Source organism: Mchenga conophoros, linkage group LG15 (assembly GCF_057382185.1).
Source record: "Mchenga conophoros isolate Kocher_MC1m ecotype Shallow Benthic linkage group LG15, M_conophoros_male_GT1.1, whole genome shotgun sequence".
Classification (NCBI taxonomy): domain Eukaryota; kingdom Metazoa; phylum Chordata; class Actinopteri; order Cichliformes; family Cichlidae; genus Mchenga; species Mchenga conophoros.
The window spans coordinates 40,577,999-40,591,854 of record NC_140540.1 but is presented as its reverse complement, the minus strand read 5'-3'; the positions used below and the strand labels follow the sequence as shown (position 1 = coordinate 40,591,854).

The 13,856-nt window shown below is 41.8% G+C and overlaps 1 protein-coding gene across 1 annotated transcript; it reads right to left on the bottom strand.

The window, feature by feature from the left end:
* Nucleotides 1-7,907: 7,907 nt before the first annotated feature.
* LOC146558924 (uncharacterized) lies at nt 7,908-11,247 on the bottom strand. The gene is made up of 3 exons (XM_085247843.1): nt 11,103-11,247; nt 9,689-9,733; nt 7,908-9,596 (listed from the first exon to the last, which is right to left on the bottom strand). Exons 2-3 carry the CDS (start codon nt 9,726-9,728, stop codon nt 8,737-8,739), a joined length of 900 nt encoding a protein of 299 aa, XP_085103969.1. The 5' UTR covers nt 9,729-9,733; nt 11,103-11,247; the 3' UTR covers nt 7,908-8,736.
* Between the last annotated feature and the right edge of the window lie 2,609 nt (nt 11,248-13,856).

Genomic DNA, 13,856 nt, shown 5'->3' with positions numbered 1-13,856 from the left:
CAGTGTCCACATATTTAATTCAGCTTCTTAATCTTGTAGCTTTAGCTGTTGCATACAGGGTTTAGCTTATTAGTTGTTAGTATAGGTGTGCTCTATATCTCAGCAAAGTCTCATCTAGGATGACAGGTTTTCAAGCAGGTCAAATGCCTCTGTGTCACGGGTTGCTTAGAGGATCCACTCGCAGGACTCCTGGGTAGCGTTCAAACAGAGATAGTTTATTACAGATCTTCACCAAGTGTATGTACAGACAGTGCGAGGTTAGTGCTATATACAAGACGTGAGGGGCAGGGGTCCAGGGCTCCAGGGAAAATGGGGAAATCACACACGCGCTCAGAACAGCCTCTCTCCACTCCGCTAGCGACCTGCCACTCCTTCCACACTCCACACGGGGAAACACGGGGACGGGTCCGGGGAATCTAGGAACAAAAGAACACGTTAAGTCTCTGAGACAGAGGCACGGGAAACTTGAGCTAGGTGTGTACTGACAAGAGCCTTCACAACAATCCAGCGTTGAACAGCTGATCTCCTCCTTCTAATATACCAGCTGGTCTGATGAGGCCCAGGTGTGCACGATCCGGGAAGGCGTGGACCGAGGGCGTGAACCCGCCATGAGTTCCGCCCCGGCAAAACAGGGGAGAGGGAGAGAGAGGAAAAAGGGGGGCTAGGAGTGGAGAGATGCTGATCCCGCAGGTCGTGACACTATGCACTTAATTAGTTTAGATATTTTCTTCATCTCATATGTCGTTGTACTGAATTTGAGCAACCTTAAGCTTGATGCAGACTACTTCTAACAATTATCCACCTCACATCATAACTGACTAAGGTGCCTCTTCATATTAATATTATGTCATTATTAATGTTATTATCTTTTTTTTTTTTTACATATAACAGCAATGGTAAATGTTAAGCTGAATTGTTAAATGTTTGTCATTTTTATGTTTACCATTTGTACATAGTTTTAAGGAATTATTTCTGTCCTCCCCTCCCCAGATCCTTAAGATTCTGGGAGGGGGGCGGTAGTGTTTATTATCACAGGAACACCCTTGTGAAGGTCTGTTTGATGTGGGGAAAATTCCTCCCCTTTGTATGGCTTCACTGTGCTATCTAGGGTGAACCATCTAGGGTGTGGGGGAGACTACCCTCTTTATGACCAAGGATGTTCCTCCTGTGCTTTTATGTTATATGACCCTTTGATCAGCAGGATCACACACACACACACACACACACACACACACACACACACACACACACACACACACACACACACATATACATACAATGCTTTGTCTTAGAACCAAGGGGGCGTGGCTTTGTTCTGACGTGTTTTGTGTGAACTGTCTCTCAATAAAAGGTAGCAGGAGGAGGTCAGATCTGGGGGTCATTTTCGTGGTAGACACAGACGAGGCCTCCCTTGCGCAAATAATAGATCGATCGACTGTCTTGTTTTCTTCATGATGAATAAGTCTCTAGAATTAGCGGGGCTTGTGGAAACACAGACCCAACAGTAAATTACAATATTTTATTGATATTTTATTTTGTATCCATCAAGGGCTTCGGGTGATCTGCAGTTTCACCCTTTCCCAAGCTGGAGACATTTTCCTTTTCACACACTTTCCTTGGCTGAACAATGACACAACCTTAATATACCTTATGCATCTCTCTATTTCATTTAATATGTCTTCGTGTGAATTATCTGCTTTCATTCATTCTATTCATTCTGGGCATGGTCGTCATCCCAACTATGTTTCATTGTTAATACCAGTTTACAGGTTGTTATCTGTTACAGGAAAAATGATTCTATGTTTCTTTACCTTCTTTTAAATGTACAAAGATGCCTTTTGTCTGCCCTCTGCCTATGGTTAGATTAGTTTAGAATTATCTTTTTAGACTTTCCCAGCAAACACATCTTGTTTCTGGGACATATTGTTTTAGATTGTTTTATCTTCCCTAGCTCTCTGCTGACGAGACTAGCGCCATATATGGAGTTGTTTTATTTTATCTGTTTATTATTTGTTATCCTGTTCTCACTGTCTCTGTGCTCTGTGCCTATAAAAATTACCAAGCCACTGTGCATGGTGTGAGTTGTTCTTAGCAGCTCACCCGTGTACACGTTTGATAAAGAAAGTAACTTTGTCTCATTGTGTCTTTATTTCTCCTGGGTCTTTTACAGAGTTTTCCCCCAACAGATACTATGTATAGTTCTTTTTAGCAAGTTGTCTTATGTGTAGACATAACACCAGTTCATCCCTTGAGTTAGGTGCCTTATGTTTGAATGGTTCTTAGTTTTGTGTGAAGGGGCTTAACAATTAAAAGACATGGTCAGAGACAAGGACCGCACTGAAAATGAGTTAAAAACGTATTTCCAAAGACCTGCAGAAAGCCTGAGGCAAAATATCACAATAAGGAGGTGGGGGTCGTGGGGGTCTGGCAGACATAATATGGTCATTGCAGTGGTGCATTGGTACAACTTTTAAACCTGATCAATTTTAAACTCGTGACACATCTTTTCACTTATACAGGCTGTTTTAATCAATTTAATCACTTTGATGTTTTACTTTAAGTCAACAAAAATGAATTATTAGTCTGACAATCAAGCCTTTGATACTTCCCCAGCACTTACTAAAAATAATTACACGCATGTATGGAATGCAGTTCTTTTGCATACAACCTTGTATGCAGTGTACAGTGTGGTGTTCATACTTTTACATTACAAAACAAAAATCTAAGTAGTTTTGAAAGCATGCGCAAAATGCAGTTGCTAAAAGTGAACGTTTCATTTTCACTCTGAGAAGTAAAACATGCAGTAAATGTAAACATACATGTCAGTTACTTTGCCTGTTTCAACCAGTCTTATGAAGCCATGCATGTATAAAGTATCAGTCCTGTTCAGCACACACCAACCAGCCAATTCTAACATTTAGTGACTTACTTTTAATTCATTGCTAATCCTTTTGTACTGTTCATAAAGTAAATTGGAATGTAGGATTCTTACATGTAACTTTTAGATAAAAGTCCCCTGTCACAGAGGTCCCACATGGTGCAATTTGATAAGACAAGAAATACAAGGGGTTGCTTTGGGCTGCTGAGGTTAAAGTAAGAGGTACACAGCAGGAAAATGTGAAAAAATAGGGTTTAAAATAACCATCATTCTCAGATTAATAATTAATTCTATGATAATAAAAGACCCCACAAAAAACAATTGATTGTGGCACAGTCTCCGACTCACACTATGTGGGAGGAAGTAGTTTCTACAATCCAGACTGAATGTTGAACGTGAGACTGGATGGCACCGCTTTGTCTTCTCAGCTCAACTTTCACCTCTGACTTGCAGTGACACATTTCTTTCTTTGTTGGCAGTGTTGTGATAACTAAGGTTGAAAAGCTGTGCAGTCTACATAAAACTGGATAAAAACAGAGGGATGCTCAGGGGAGGAATCACAGTTAAGGAATGGCAGTTAGGCTGCGTTCACACTGCAGGCGAAAGTGCATCAAATCCGATTTTTTTGACCCTCTGCGACCCATATCCGATCATGGTGTGACAGTGTGAACGGCACAAATCCGATCTGGGTCACTTTCGTATGTGGTGCTGAATCCGATACATATCTGATGTTTCAGAAAGTGACTGCTGTTTGATGGTCAAGTCGCATTAAATCCATCTTTTACGTCACCGACACAAGACAGACGCCAACTATCAGCGCCAGTGAAGTGCCCGAGAAGACATCGCGAACGCTTCCTGACCATCCGGTGAAACTGCTGGGAAGACAACGTTGGAGAAACGTGAACATTTTATTTGTACTGTATAATCTGCAGATTCTGACAGAAATCTGCAGCTATCCTTTGAAGCACTGCTCCTCTCTAAAACAGCAATAAGGATCATTATTAGGTTAGTTACATTATTATGTAATTAACAAAATAACTTAAAGCAAAAATTGGGAAACGTAAAGTCCGAAGTCTTTATATTAAGGGCCATCAGTCAAACAATACAGGGAGTGCAGAATTATTAGGCAAGTTGTATTTTTGAGGAATAATGTTATTATTGAACAACAACCATGTTCTCAATGAACCCAAAAAACTCATTAATATCAAAGCTGAATGTTTTTGGAAGTAGTTTTTAGTTTGTTTTTAGTTTTAGCTATTTTAGGGGGATATCTGTGTGTGCAGGTGACTATTACTGTGCATAATTATTAGGCAACTTAACAAAAAACAAATATATACCCATTTCAATGATTTATTTTTACCAGTGACACCAATATAACATCTCCACATTCACAAATATACATTTCTGACATTCAAAAACAAAACAAAAACAAATCAGCGACCAATATAGCACCTTTCTTTGCAAGGACACTCAAAAGCCTGCCATCCATGGATTCTGTCAGTGTTTTGATCTGTTCACCATCAACATTGCGTGCAGCAGCAACCACAGCCTCCCAGACACTGTTCAGAGAGGTGTACTGTTTTCCCTCCTTGTAAATCTCACATTTGATGATGGACCACAGGTTCTCAATGGGGTTCAGATCAGGTGAACAAGGAGGCCATGTCATTAGTTTTTCTTCTTTTATACCCTTTCTTGCCAGCCACGCTGTGGAGTACTTGGACGCGTGTGATGGAGCATTGTCCTGCATGGAAATCATGTTTTTCTTGAAGGATGCAGACTTCTTCCTGTACCACTGCTTGAAGAAGGTGTCTTCCAGAAACTGGCAGTAGGACTGGGAGTTGAGCTTGACTCCATCCTCAACCCGAAAAGGCCCCACAAGCTCATCTTTGATGATACCAGCCCAAACCAGTACTCCACCTCCACCTTGCTGGCGTCTGAGTGGGACTGGAGCTCTCTGCCCTTTACCAATCCAGCCACGGGCCCATCCATCTGGCCCATCAAGACTCACTCTCATTTCATCAGTCCATAAAACCTTAGAAAAACCAGTCTTGAGATATTTCTTGGCCCAGTCTTAACGTTTCAGCTTGTGTGTCTTGTTCAGTGGTGGTCGTCTTTCAGCCTTTCTTACCTTGGCCATGTCTCTGAGTATTGCACACCTTGTGCTTTTGGGCACTCCAGTGATGTTGCAGCTCTGAAATATGGCCAAACTGGTGGCAAGTGGCATCTTGGCAGCTGCACGCTTGACTTTTCTCAGTTCATGGGCAGTTATTTTGCGCCTTGGTTTTTCCACACGCTTCTTGCGACCCTGTTGACTATTTTGAATGAAACGCTTGATTGTTCGATGATCACGCTTCAGAAGCTTTGCAATTTTGAGACTGCTGCATCCCTCTGCAAGATATCTCACTGTTTTTGACTTTTCTGAGCCTGTCAAGTCCTTCTTTTGACCCATTTTGCCAAAGGAAAGGACGTTGCCTAATAATTATGCACACCTGATATAGGGTGTTGATGTCATTAGACCACACCCCTTCTCATTACAGAGATGCACATCACCTAATATGCTTAATTGGTAGTAGGCTTTTGAGCCTATACAGCTTGGAGTAAGACAACATGCATGAAGAGGATGATGTGGACAAAATACTCATTTGCCTAATAATTCTGCACTCCCTGTATTGTTTGCTCTGGGTCTAAACAGAGCGCGTTGTGTGTGACGTCTTCTTTTGCGCATGCGGCCGCTTTGGTTCACACTAGAGCGCGTTTGCTGTCTCATTTTATTTGTAGTGTGAACGAGCAGACAAAAAAATAGGATTTGATCAAAAAATCGGAATTGAGCATCAAGACCTGCAGAGTGAACGTAGCCTTAGAGAGGAAAAAGAGAAGAAGAAAATGCAAAGGAGTGGAGGGGCTAAAAGAACCACTCAGATTTAACAAACCACCCAATCAAGCTGCGTCCTTGGAATTGGCCCCCTCCCTTATTTTTCACCACGTGAGAGTGAAGAAACACAGCTGTGCCTCAGAGGGCTGAAATAGACAGAAACGCTCCGAGAGCATGTGAGAGTTGAAGCGTGGCACGCAAAGAGAAGGAAAGGTCTTACAGAAAACTGAAATCTGCTTTCAAATAAAATAAGAAACTAAAAAAAAACTTAAACAACTGTGAGGAAGAGCTTTGAGAGGAAGACCTGAACTCTCAGGAGATCTGTGTAACAACAAAGCGATGAGCTCAGTGTCTCGGGATGAACACAACATAAAGAGAATAAACCCTGAAAGGAAACTGGATACCAAGATGTGGGGAAAAAGGTGATGAAGAAAATGAAAATGTCCTTTTTAAATATTTTTCCTTCCTCTTTTCAAGTTTTACCTGTCTGGAACAAGGATTCTTTTCTTTTGAGGCTTCTGTGGAACAATGTAAGGTTGTCTTTCCTTTTCTGAGGAGGGCCACATTTTGACAATATCCTACGAGGTGTCGGTGAGCTCCTGTGGAGACTGGCTAATGAGCAAATAGTGAGACATGTCTCTAGAAGATGTCAAAAGCACCACCAGCCTTGGGGCTGAAAGCAGTGCTTCAGATCGTTCCAGTGGCCACTGTCTGAACCAAAATCAGGACCAGGGGGTGAACCAGAGTGAAGGCCAGGATGGGATCGTTCTGGACCGTATCGGCTGTCTGTTAGTGGATAAGTTGGATCCCAGTGACTTCACTGGGAGGTTTTCAAAGATCCAGTTGAGGTCCAAAAATATGAGAAGGATCATTAATAGAGGTATGTGGAGGCTGGCTCTAAAAACTTTGTTTGTTTTGTTTTCTTCTTCTGAGGAGCACAAATGCGAATGAACACAAGATGGGTCAACACAGAGAGGAGGCAATGAGATACATGTTTTGTAATATTCCCAGGACGTTTGAATGTGATTGCTTATCTGTCATGACCTGAGGAGTTACGTTTAAGGGTGGAAATGGCAGAAAGGCAGGTCGAACATCCAGCTGAAAAAAACGATCCTCCGCTTGTCAGCTGGAATGTGGGTGTGTGCGGTTTTTAGCCGCTTTGAGATTTGAAATGGCTCTTTGTTGTCACTTGGAAACTCGACAGGTGTGTTTGTTGTGGGTTTTGAAGACCCTGTGAAAACCGATACCCACCTTGAACATGAATCCAGAAAAAGACATGCTTTTGCATTTCTGGCCTCAGTATTGTTGTTTTCCCCAAACCCCTTGTTCTCTCTCAGCTTACCTTAACCTCCGTGAATTTTATGTCTAAACACTTCCAACATTTTAGGGAATCTTTACAGGCGTACTTGGTATTAGAGTGTTGTTTAAATTTGTGGAATCAAGTAATACTGAATGGCATTTGACGGAAGATTAAAGACGCTTTAGGATAAGAGAAGCAGAATGCTTATTTTGTGAAAAGGGGGAATATTGGTGTGAGTTAGTGTCTGTGCAACAAAGCAGCACCTGCACAAACATGCTGTTATTGAGACTTCTCAATAAATAAGCTTGTAGAATGCAAATGCCATGAAATGTAAGATTATAGAAGCCTCTGCTGATGAGATAATGTACATGTGTTAGTCTGTGATGGTACACAAACGCGTTCTCACTAGAGTTATCTGACCCAGCTGTGTCAAGGACACACTACTGTGTGAGCCCCGTTTTGGTTTTGGTGATTGAGTCAGTTTGATTTATGAAGCTGAAATGATTAATACAATCACAGATGAGTAGACATTTATGCTACAAGTTCATTTCTTGATCGAAACGTAGCATTAAACATGCACAGCTCCAACGTCTCCATCAGGTCTTGAATGATAACAAGTCAAACAATGTCTGTAAAGTATGCATATTATACACAAAGACAGACTTAAATGAAGACATTGATCCGACACATGTAAAATGTAGCCAATTGTGTTTATTGTTATCATTTTATTATCATCTCTCTACCCTGTGTTCTCAAAAGTGAACACAGGGTAGAGAGATGATGGAGGAAATGAAAATGGGGGGGAGGGGTTGTAAAGAAGAGATTAAGAGGACAGATGGGGGGGGGGGGGGGGGGGGTAGATAGAAAGAAGGATAGAGACAGGGGAGGGAAAGCCCCAACAATCATATGACCCCCTATGAGCAAGCACTTTGGCGACAGTGGGAAGGAAAAACTCCCTTTTAACAGGAAGAAACCTCCGGCAGAACCAGGCTCAGGGAGGGGCGGCCATCTGCTGCGACCGGTTGGGGAGGGGCAAGGAAAACAGGATAAAGACATGCTGTGGAAGAGAGCCAGAGGTTAATAACAAGTACAATTCAGTACAGAGAGGTCTGTTAAACATAGTGGGTGAGGAAGAAACACCCAGTGCATCATGGGAATCCCGCGGCAGCATTAGGCTGGGCATGCACTGTGCTCTTTTTGGCCCATTTTGAGCCGATTTTTCAGTCGTGCGACCGTTTTGGGAGTCGTCCCGAGTTTGGCCTTAATCGTGTGTCGTGCATCGTCTACATAACGAGGGTAACGGGGTAATGAGAAGCAATTAAAACCTCACGACCAGCTCCCGATCATCAATCGTTTGCTCGCAAGAAAACCAAACCTGTTTGAAATCCTGTGGGTCGTCCTGAGGGTGTCACCGCAGCGTCTCACACTGCCCACGCGCAAACGCAGAAATGAGAGCAAAAAGATGGAGTCGAACGGCGGTGCGGTGTGTGATCTGGACACAAGCGATGGAGGCACAAACTTCTCACCCCTGCGAGTCAATCGTACAGTTTGAGCAGGAGCTGAATAACGCGACTGAAAGAAATCGCACAGTGTATGCCCAGCTTATTGCAGCATGGAGGATTCAGGGTCACCTGAGTAGGCCATCAGCCTACTAAAAGGATACTGAAGAAACCCGTCGAAATAGTGTTAGTCTTCATCACTGCTGCTGCTGGACTCATTTGAACACCTCCAAAGTTTGCAAACAGGCAAGTATTCCTCTTCTTCCTCAAAGTCCTCTCGGGAACGCTTCCTCGAGCCTCCAGCTTCATGGTTGTCAAGCTCTTCGTGCGCATCTTCAAAAAGTTCATCACTGCTGCTCTCAGAGTGGTCGTACACAGCTGAGCTGGTCCCCGAATCAGAGTTTGCAAGCCTGGATTTTTTGCTATTATGCTCTTCTTCGTCTACATCTTCCTCTCTGGACTTTTTCGTGGATCCACCAGGCTGCGGTTCTTCTTCTGTTACCTGCTGAGGACAGCCCTCGCTATCAGTGTCACAAGCAGAGAAGAAGTCAGAGTCGTCATCAGAAAACTCCTCGCTCCATCTGATTCTTTTGTTTGGTTCCACATCTGCTTCATCCATCTCTCTAGACCTCCTCCTGGATACACCTGGCTGAGGATCCTCTTCTGGGATGTACTGGTGAACATCCTCACAGTCTTCAAATGCCTCATCAGAATCCTCATTTTCAATGCCACCAACAACAACAGCATTATGATCCTCGTGCTGTTCATTGTTGTCAGCATTGGCATTATTGTCCCTCACATTCATATTTTGAATGTTGACATTATTGTCATTGGCATTGTGACGGTAATTAACATATTGTTCCACTAATACATCTATTAGCTCATTCAGCATCCAACACATATCATTGAGAAGAAAATAAAGATCGATCTGGAAGCCCCGGAGTCCATGAATAGGCTCGAAAGCTGGTCCATTAACTGGTCCATTAACTGGTTCATTAGCTGGTTCCTGATCTCCTCTTTCAAACCTTTGTGGGTTAACCTGTCGGCCTGCAAGATCATTTAATCTTTTAATTAACATCCATAACTATCTGCTGAAAATCTGTTTTTCATCCATTTTAAGACTGAGCACATGTGCTTACCATGACGGTTATTGTGTGATCCATCTCCTCTTCCACTCATTTTGACTACAAGGAACACAAAACAACAATGATCAGTAAACCTCAACTCAGCATGTTCAGAGAATTTGCTTTTTTTGTGATGACTTCAGGCTGCGTCCGAACGTACGCGGCTGTGTTTGAAAACGCACGTTTTCCTTTTTCGTTTAAAAAAAATCCAGTCCACATGTGCAGTTTTGAAAAAATATCTCCTTCCACATGTAAACGCTAAAAACAAACTGAAACGCTGTCAAGAACACGCCAAATCTTAACCGTGTGGAAATGTTGGCCAATCAGAAGTCTAGAAGCCTGGGTGGGAAAACCTCACAAAACCTTACGTACTTCTGAGAAGTTTTTGTCTTTTTCTGGAAAAGCAGCTAATTTTGTGTTACTTTCACGTGCCTTCATTGTTTCAAATGTTAATAACTAAAGACAGCTTTTTGGCTGGAACAGACTCACAACTTTGGAATGGACAAAATGCATACAGCATACATAAATGTCATTTCTTTAAATGACATTTATTCCAAACTGACGTCAGGATTTGGGTTGGGAGAGCGTCTGTGTTGAATGTAGAAGCCACGTCTGATGCCTCTGTGTTTCTAAATGGAGGCACAGTAACTGTGTGTGTATATGTAAGCGTGTAAAAACTGCAGATACTAAGAGTAACAGACACAGTATGTTGTCTACATCCGCCATTGTAGAAATGGATCTCATGTAAACACTAACGTGGCCACAGCGTCAACAGCGGCGCACACTTTTGACATTGCCTGAGTAAATGTCCGTTTTCCTCGTCCACACCTAAACACAAAAACGTCGTTTTCAAAAATCTCCACCCTGGCAGGAGTTTTTAAAAATCTCACCTTTCAGTGACTCAATCTGCTGTTTAGGTGTGGATGAAAGGCCCAAATGCAGAGACAAAGCTGCGCTTTCAGAAACAGCCGTGTACATGTGGACGCAGCCTCAGTTTCTCAGAAATTCTAATAGTTTGTTGGAGAACAAAATGGTCGGGCATTGCACAGCTACAAGCATTTCACCCCCATGTCATACTGTGTATGGTTGTGTGTGTGTGACAAATAAAATTTGAATTTGAAAACTTAAGTCTTCTCTATTTTCCTAAATTAAGAAAATAATCGTGTTAAAAAGAGCTTCTGTCACTCAGATATGATTAAGAACATTTTCTCATTTATGTATAATTTGTCAAATATTACATCAGCTGACAAATAGTTAAGTCTTCATTTGTTTTCCTGAATAATAGATCCACATCATCCTCTCTATGATGGAAAATATAGTCTAGTCTTGCACAATGTAAAGTACATAAATACTGTCCTGGCAGGCAGGAAAATCAGGCTTTATATTGAAGTAAATGATCTTAAGTTTGTAAAGTGAAATTTGAGCTTACTTTAGTTCTTGGTAAATTACAGAGCAGTTAATCCTCAGGGAAACGTCGAAATGTCACTAAATAGTGGTCTGCTTTCATACGGTTGCAGTGTCTCTTCAGTTTTGTGTTCATATGCTGATGTTTTCGTTCAAAACATGCTTAAATCCCTAACTTTTCCCTGGAGGCATCGCTATGGCAACAAAACAACATGTTCCAAACAAAAACAACAAGCTGTTTCCAGAGCTTAATATTTAACATGTCTTTATTTGTACAAATCTGTGATGTTGATGTGCACAACGTGGGATTTAGACCTCGGAGGGTTAATCAACAACTCACGAAAAATTAGCTTTAAATTTGTGTTCATGACGGTGCAGATTTCTGACATTTTGTGTACTTTAAGCATTTAACAATTTGACTGTTTTCTAATAAAAACTGTGTGAAACTCAAGTTAGACCTGTGTTTGTAAATGAACCGCCCCATGTTGTGTAGCTTTCTGGATTTTATACTTATTGGGCTACATATTAATTTATTATACATGCTATACAGCAGATAAAATCTAAACTCACATGTTTTATGTAACTAAAGTGTTTAATCATGTGGGCCACAGACAATAATCAACTAATGGACTATATTGATATGAGAAACGTGCACACTTACTGCAGTTGAATCATTTTAACCATATGTAACCACCTGCGTATGTCTTTGAAAAAAAAAGGCTTTGATTTTTCCCCTCCATTTGATTTCTTTGCCACCCTCATGCCGCCATAAGAAGATTTTTCTAGATCCGCCCCTGTCGAGACTTTCAACCCCAGGTAGGCCAAGTATGGAGAAACGCAAGAAAAAAAATATCTGAAGAAAACAGAACATTTAATGATGTCTGAGCAGATTTATTTGCGTTTCTGATGAGAGCGGTCTACCAGTATGCCTAATTTGTTGATTGTCGATCTTCCACATATGTATTTGAGTAGCTATCCCACACCTTGAACTATGATAAAAACAAACACCGCTCACACCTCACAGATGACAGCTTACAGTCCTGCGTAAAGAGGAAAGTGACTTCGTACAGCTCCGGTCTGCAGAGGTTCAGGAGCAAAAGTCCCATGTTAAACATATCACGGCAGACCCGACGATGTTTGCATGAACATGCTTGTGAAATGCACTATACACAGGTACACACACACACACACACACACACAGGTCTTTATCACCAGGTTCCACATTTATTTACAATTTTCCCAGGTTATGACTGAACACAGTCTGACAGCTGTCGGTCCCAGCTGATTTCCCTCTCTCTCCGCTCCTCTCTGTCTCACTATAAAAAGGGAGGGAAACCATTATCAGTCCAAATCGCCATCAGCTGTTCTCACCGGCATCTCCAGCACCGCCCCGTTGAGCCCACTGCACCACTCCTCCCCTGCAGCCGCACCCAGGACCACACCTCCGCCACAATGCTTTACGGCTTCTCTTTATTGACCACTTTTCACACACGGTTTCTGTACACGTGCATCTGGCTAGCTTTCCAGCACAGAGCCCTGTACTAGTGATGTGCGGATCAATACTGAAATATTGATTCCTCCGATACAGTCATTTATGTTCTAGAATTGATTCTCACATTAAAATGTTGATATTTTAGTAATTTAGGGTAAATCTGTAGTCTATCATTAACAGGAACACAGTGGAAAGAAACATAACATTCAAATTCTAATAGTTTTGCCATCCATTCTGCCAGAGTTGCTTCTCTGACAGATTTGTCTAAGGATAGTGGAAAAGGTCTCCCATGAACAACCTCAAATGGTGTAAGTTTTTGAGAGCCTTGTGTTAATCTCATCCACATTTTTACTAGGCCTGTGCATTCAGGCCATGGTCTTCCTGTCTCTTCCATGCATTTTCTGAGTCTCTGTTTTAAGCTGTTAAGGGTTCAATATTGAGGAAGGGTACAAGAGGGGATCGAAGAATAACCACACTGATCCGGCCGGGTGAAGTCAAACGATGATTTTAAAACACGCGTGGGAAGATCACCACAGACAGCAATTGATCTTCGACTTAATCAAAGCATAAACAGATATTTTACATCACCTGGGCTTAAATTTAATGACGCCCCTTCAACGTCACAGATACATTTTATACATAGATCAGGTCAAAACCACAATGACTTTTAACACAATTTAAAAAGAACGCCGCCGTCGTCATCATAACAGGTACATCCTGTTACTGCCGGATGCTCGCTTGTCATCCAGACACATCAGCTGCAGTTCTGCGACAAACTGCTCCTTTTGCAACCCCAAGCAAAACATGCTTAAACTTTCACCTATAAATGATTCTCTCTAACTGAGTGTGTGTGTGTGTGTGTGTGTGTGTGTGTGTGTGTGTGTGTGTGTGTGTGTGTGTGTGTGTGTGCTAACCACAATTGCACCCTACTTCACCTCGCCGACTAGCTCCTGACCTCCCACCAGACAGAGAGACAGAAGCCACTCTCATGTATGTACTAACCTGAACTGAAACTATGTATATATCATCTACTAAATAAATGTTTTAATCAAGCACCTCTACTAAAAGCTTAATACAAAAATATGAACTTATCAATGATAATAAAAATAACCTGATATAAGTGTTTTGTAAGCATGTATTGCAATTTCTTCTATGTTCTAGTTTCCCTCAGCATGTATCACCTGGACAGTCACGCCAGTGAAGCTTAAGACCCTTAATGAACCAAACATCAACTCAAAATAAGCGCAGATATGCAATGTGTATAACATAATTATAACTGCATCTGAA

Coding starts and splice junctions, on each gene's coding strand:
- LOC146558924 (XM_085247843.1), bottom strand. CDS start 9,728: ATGAGTGGAAGAGGAGATGGATCACACAATAACCGTCATG. Junction 9,597..9,688: donor ATCACACAATAACCGTCATG/GTAAGCACATGT, acceptor ATGATCTTGCAG/GCCGACAGGTTAACCCACAA.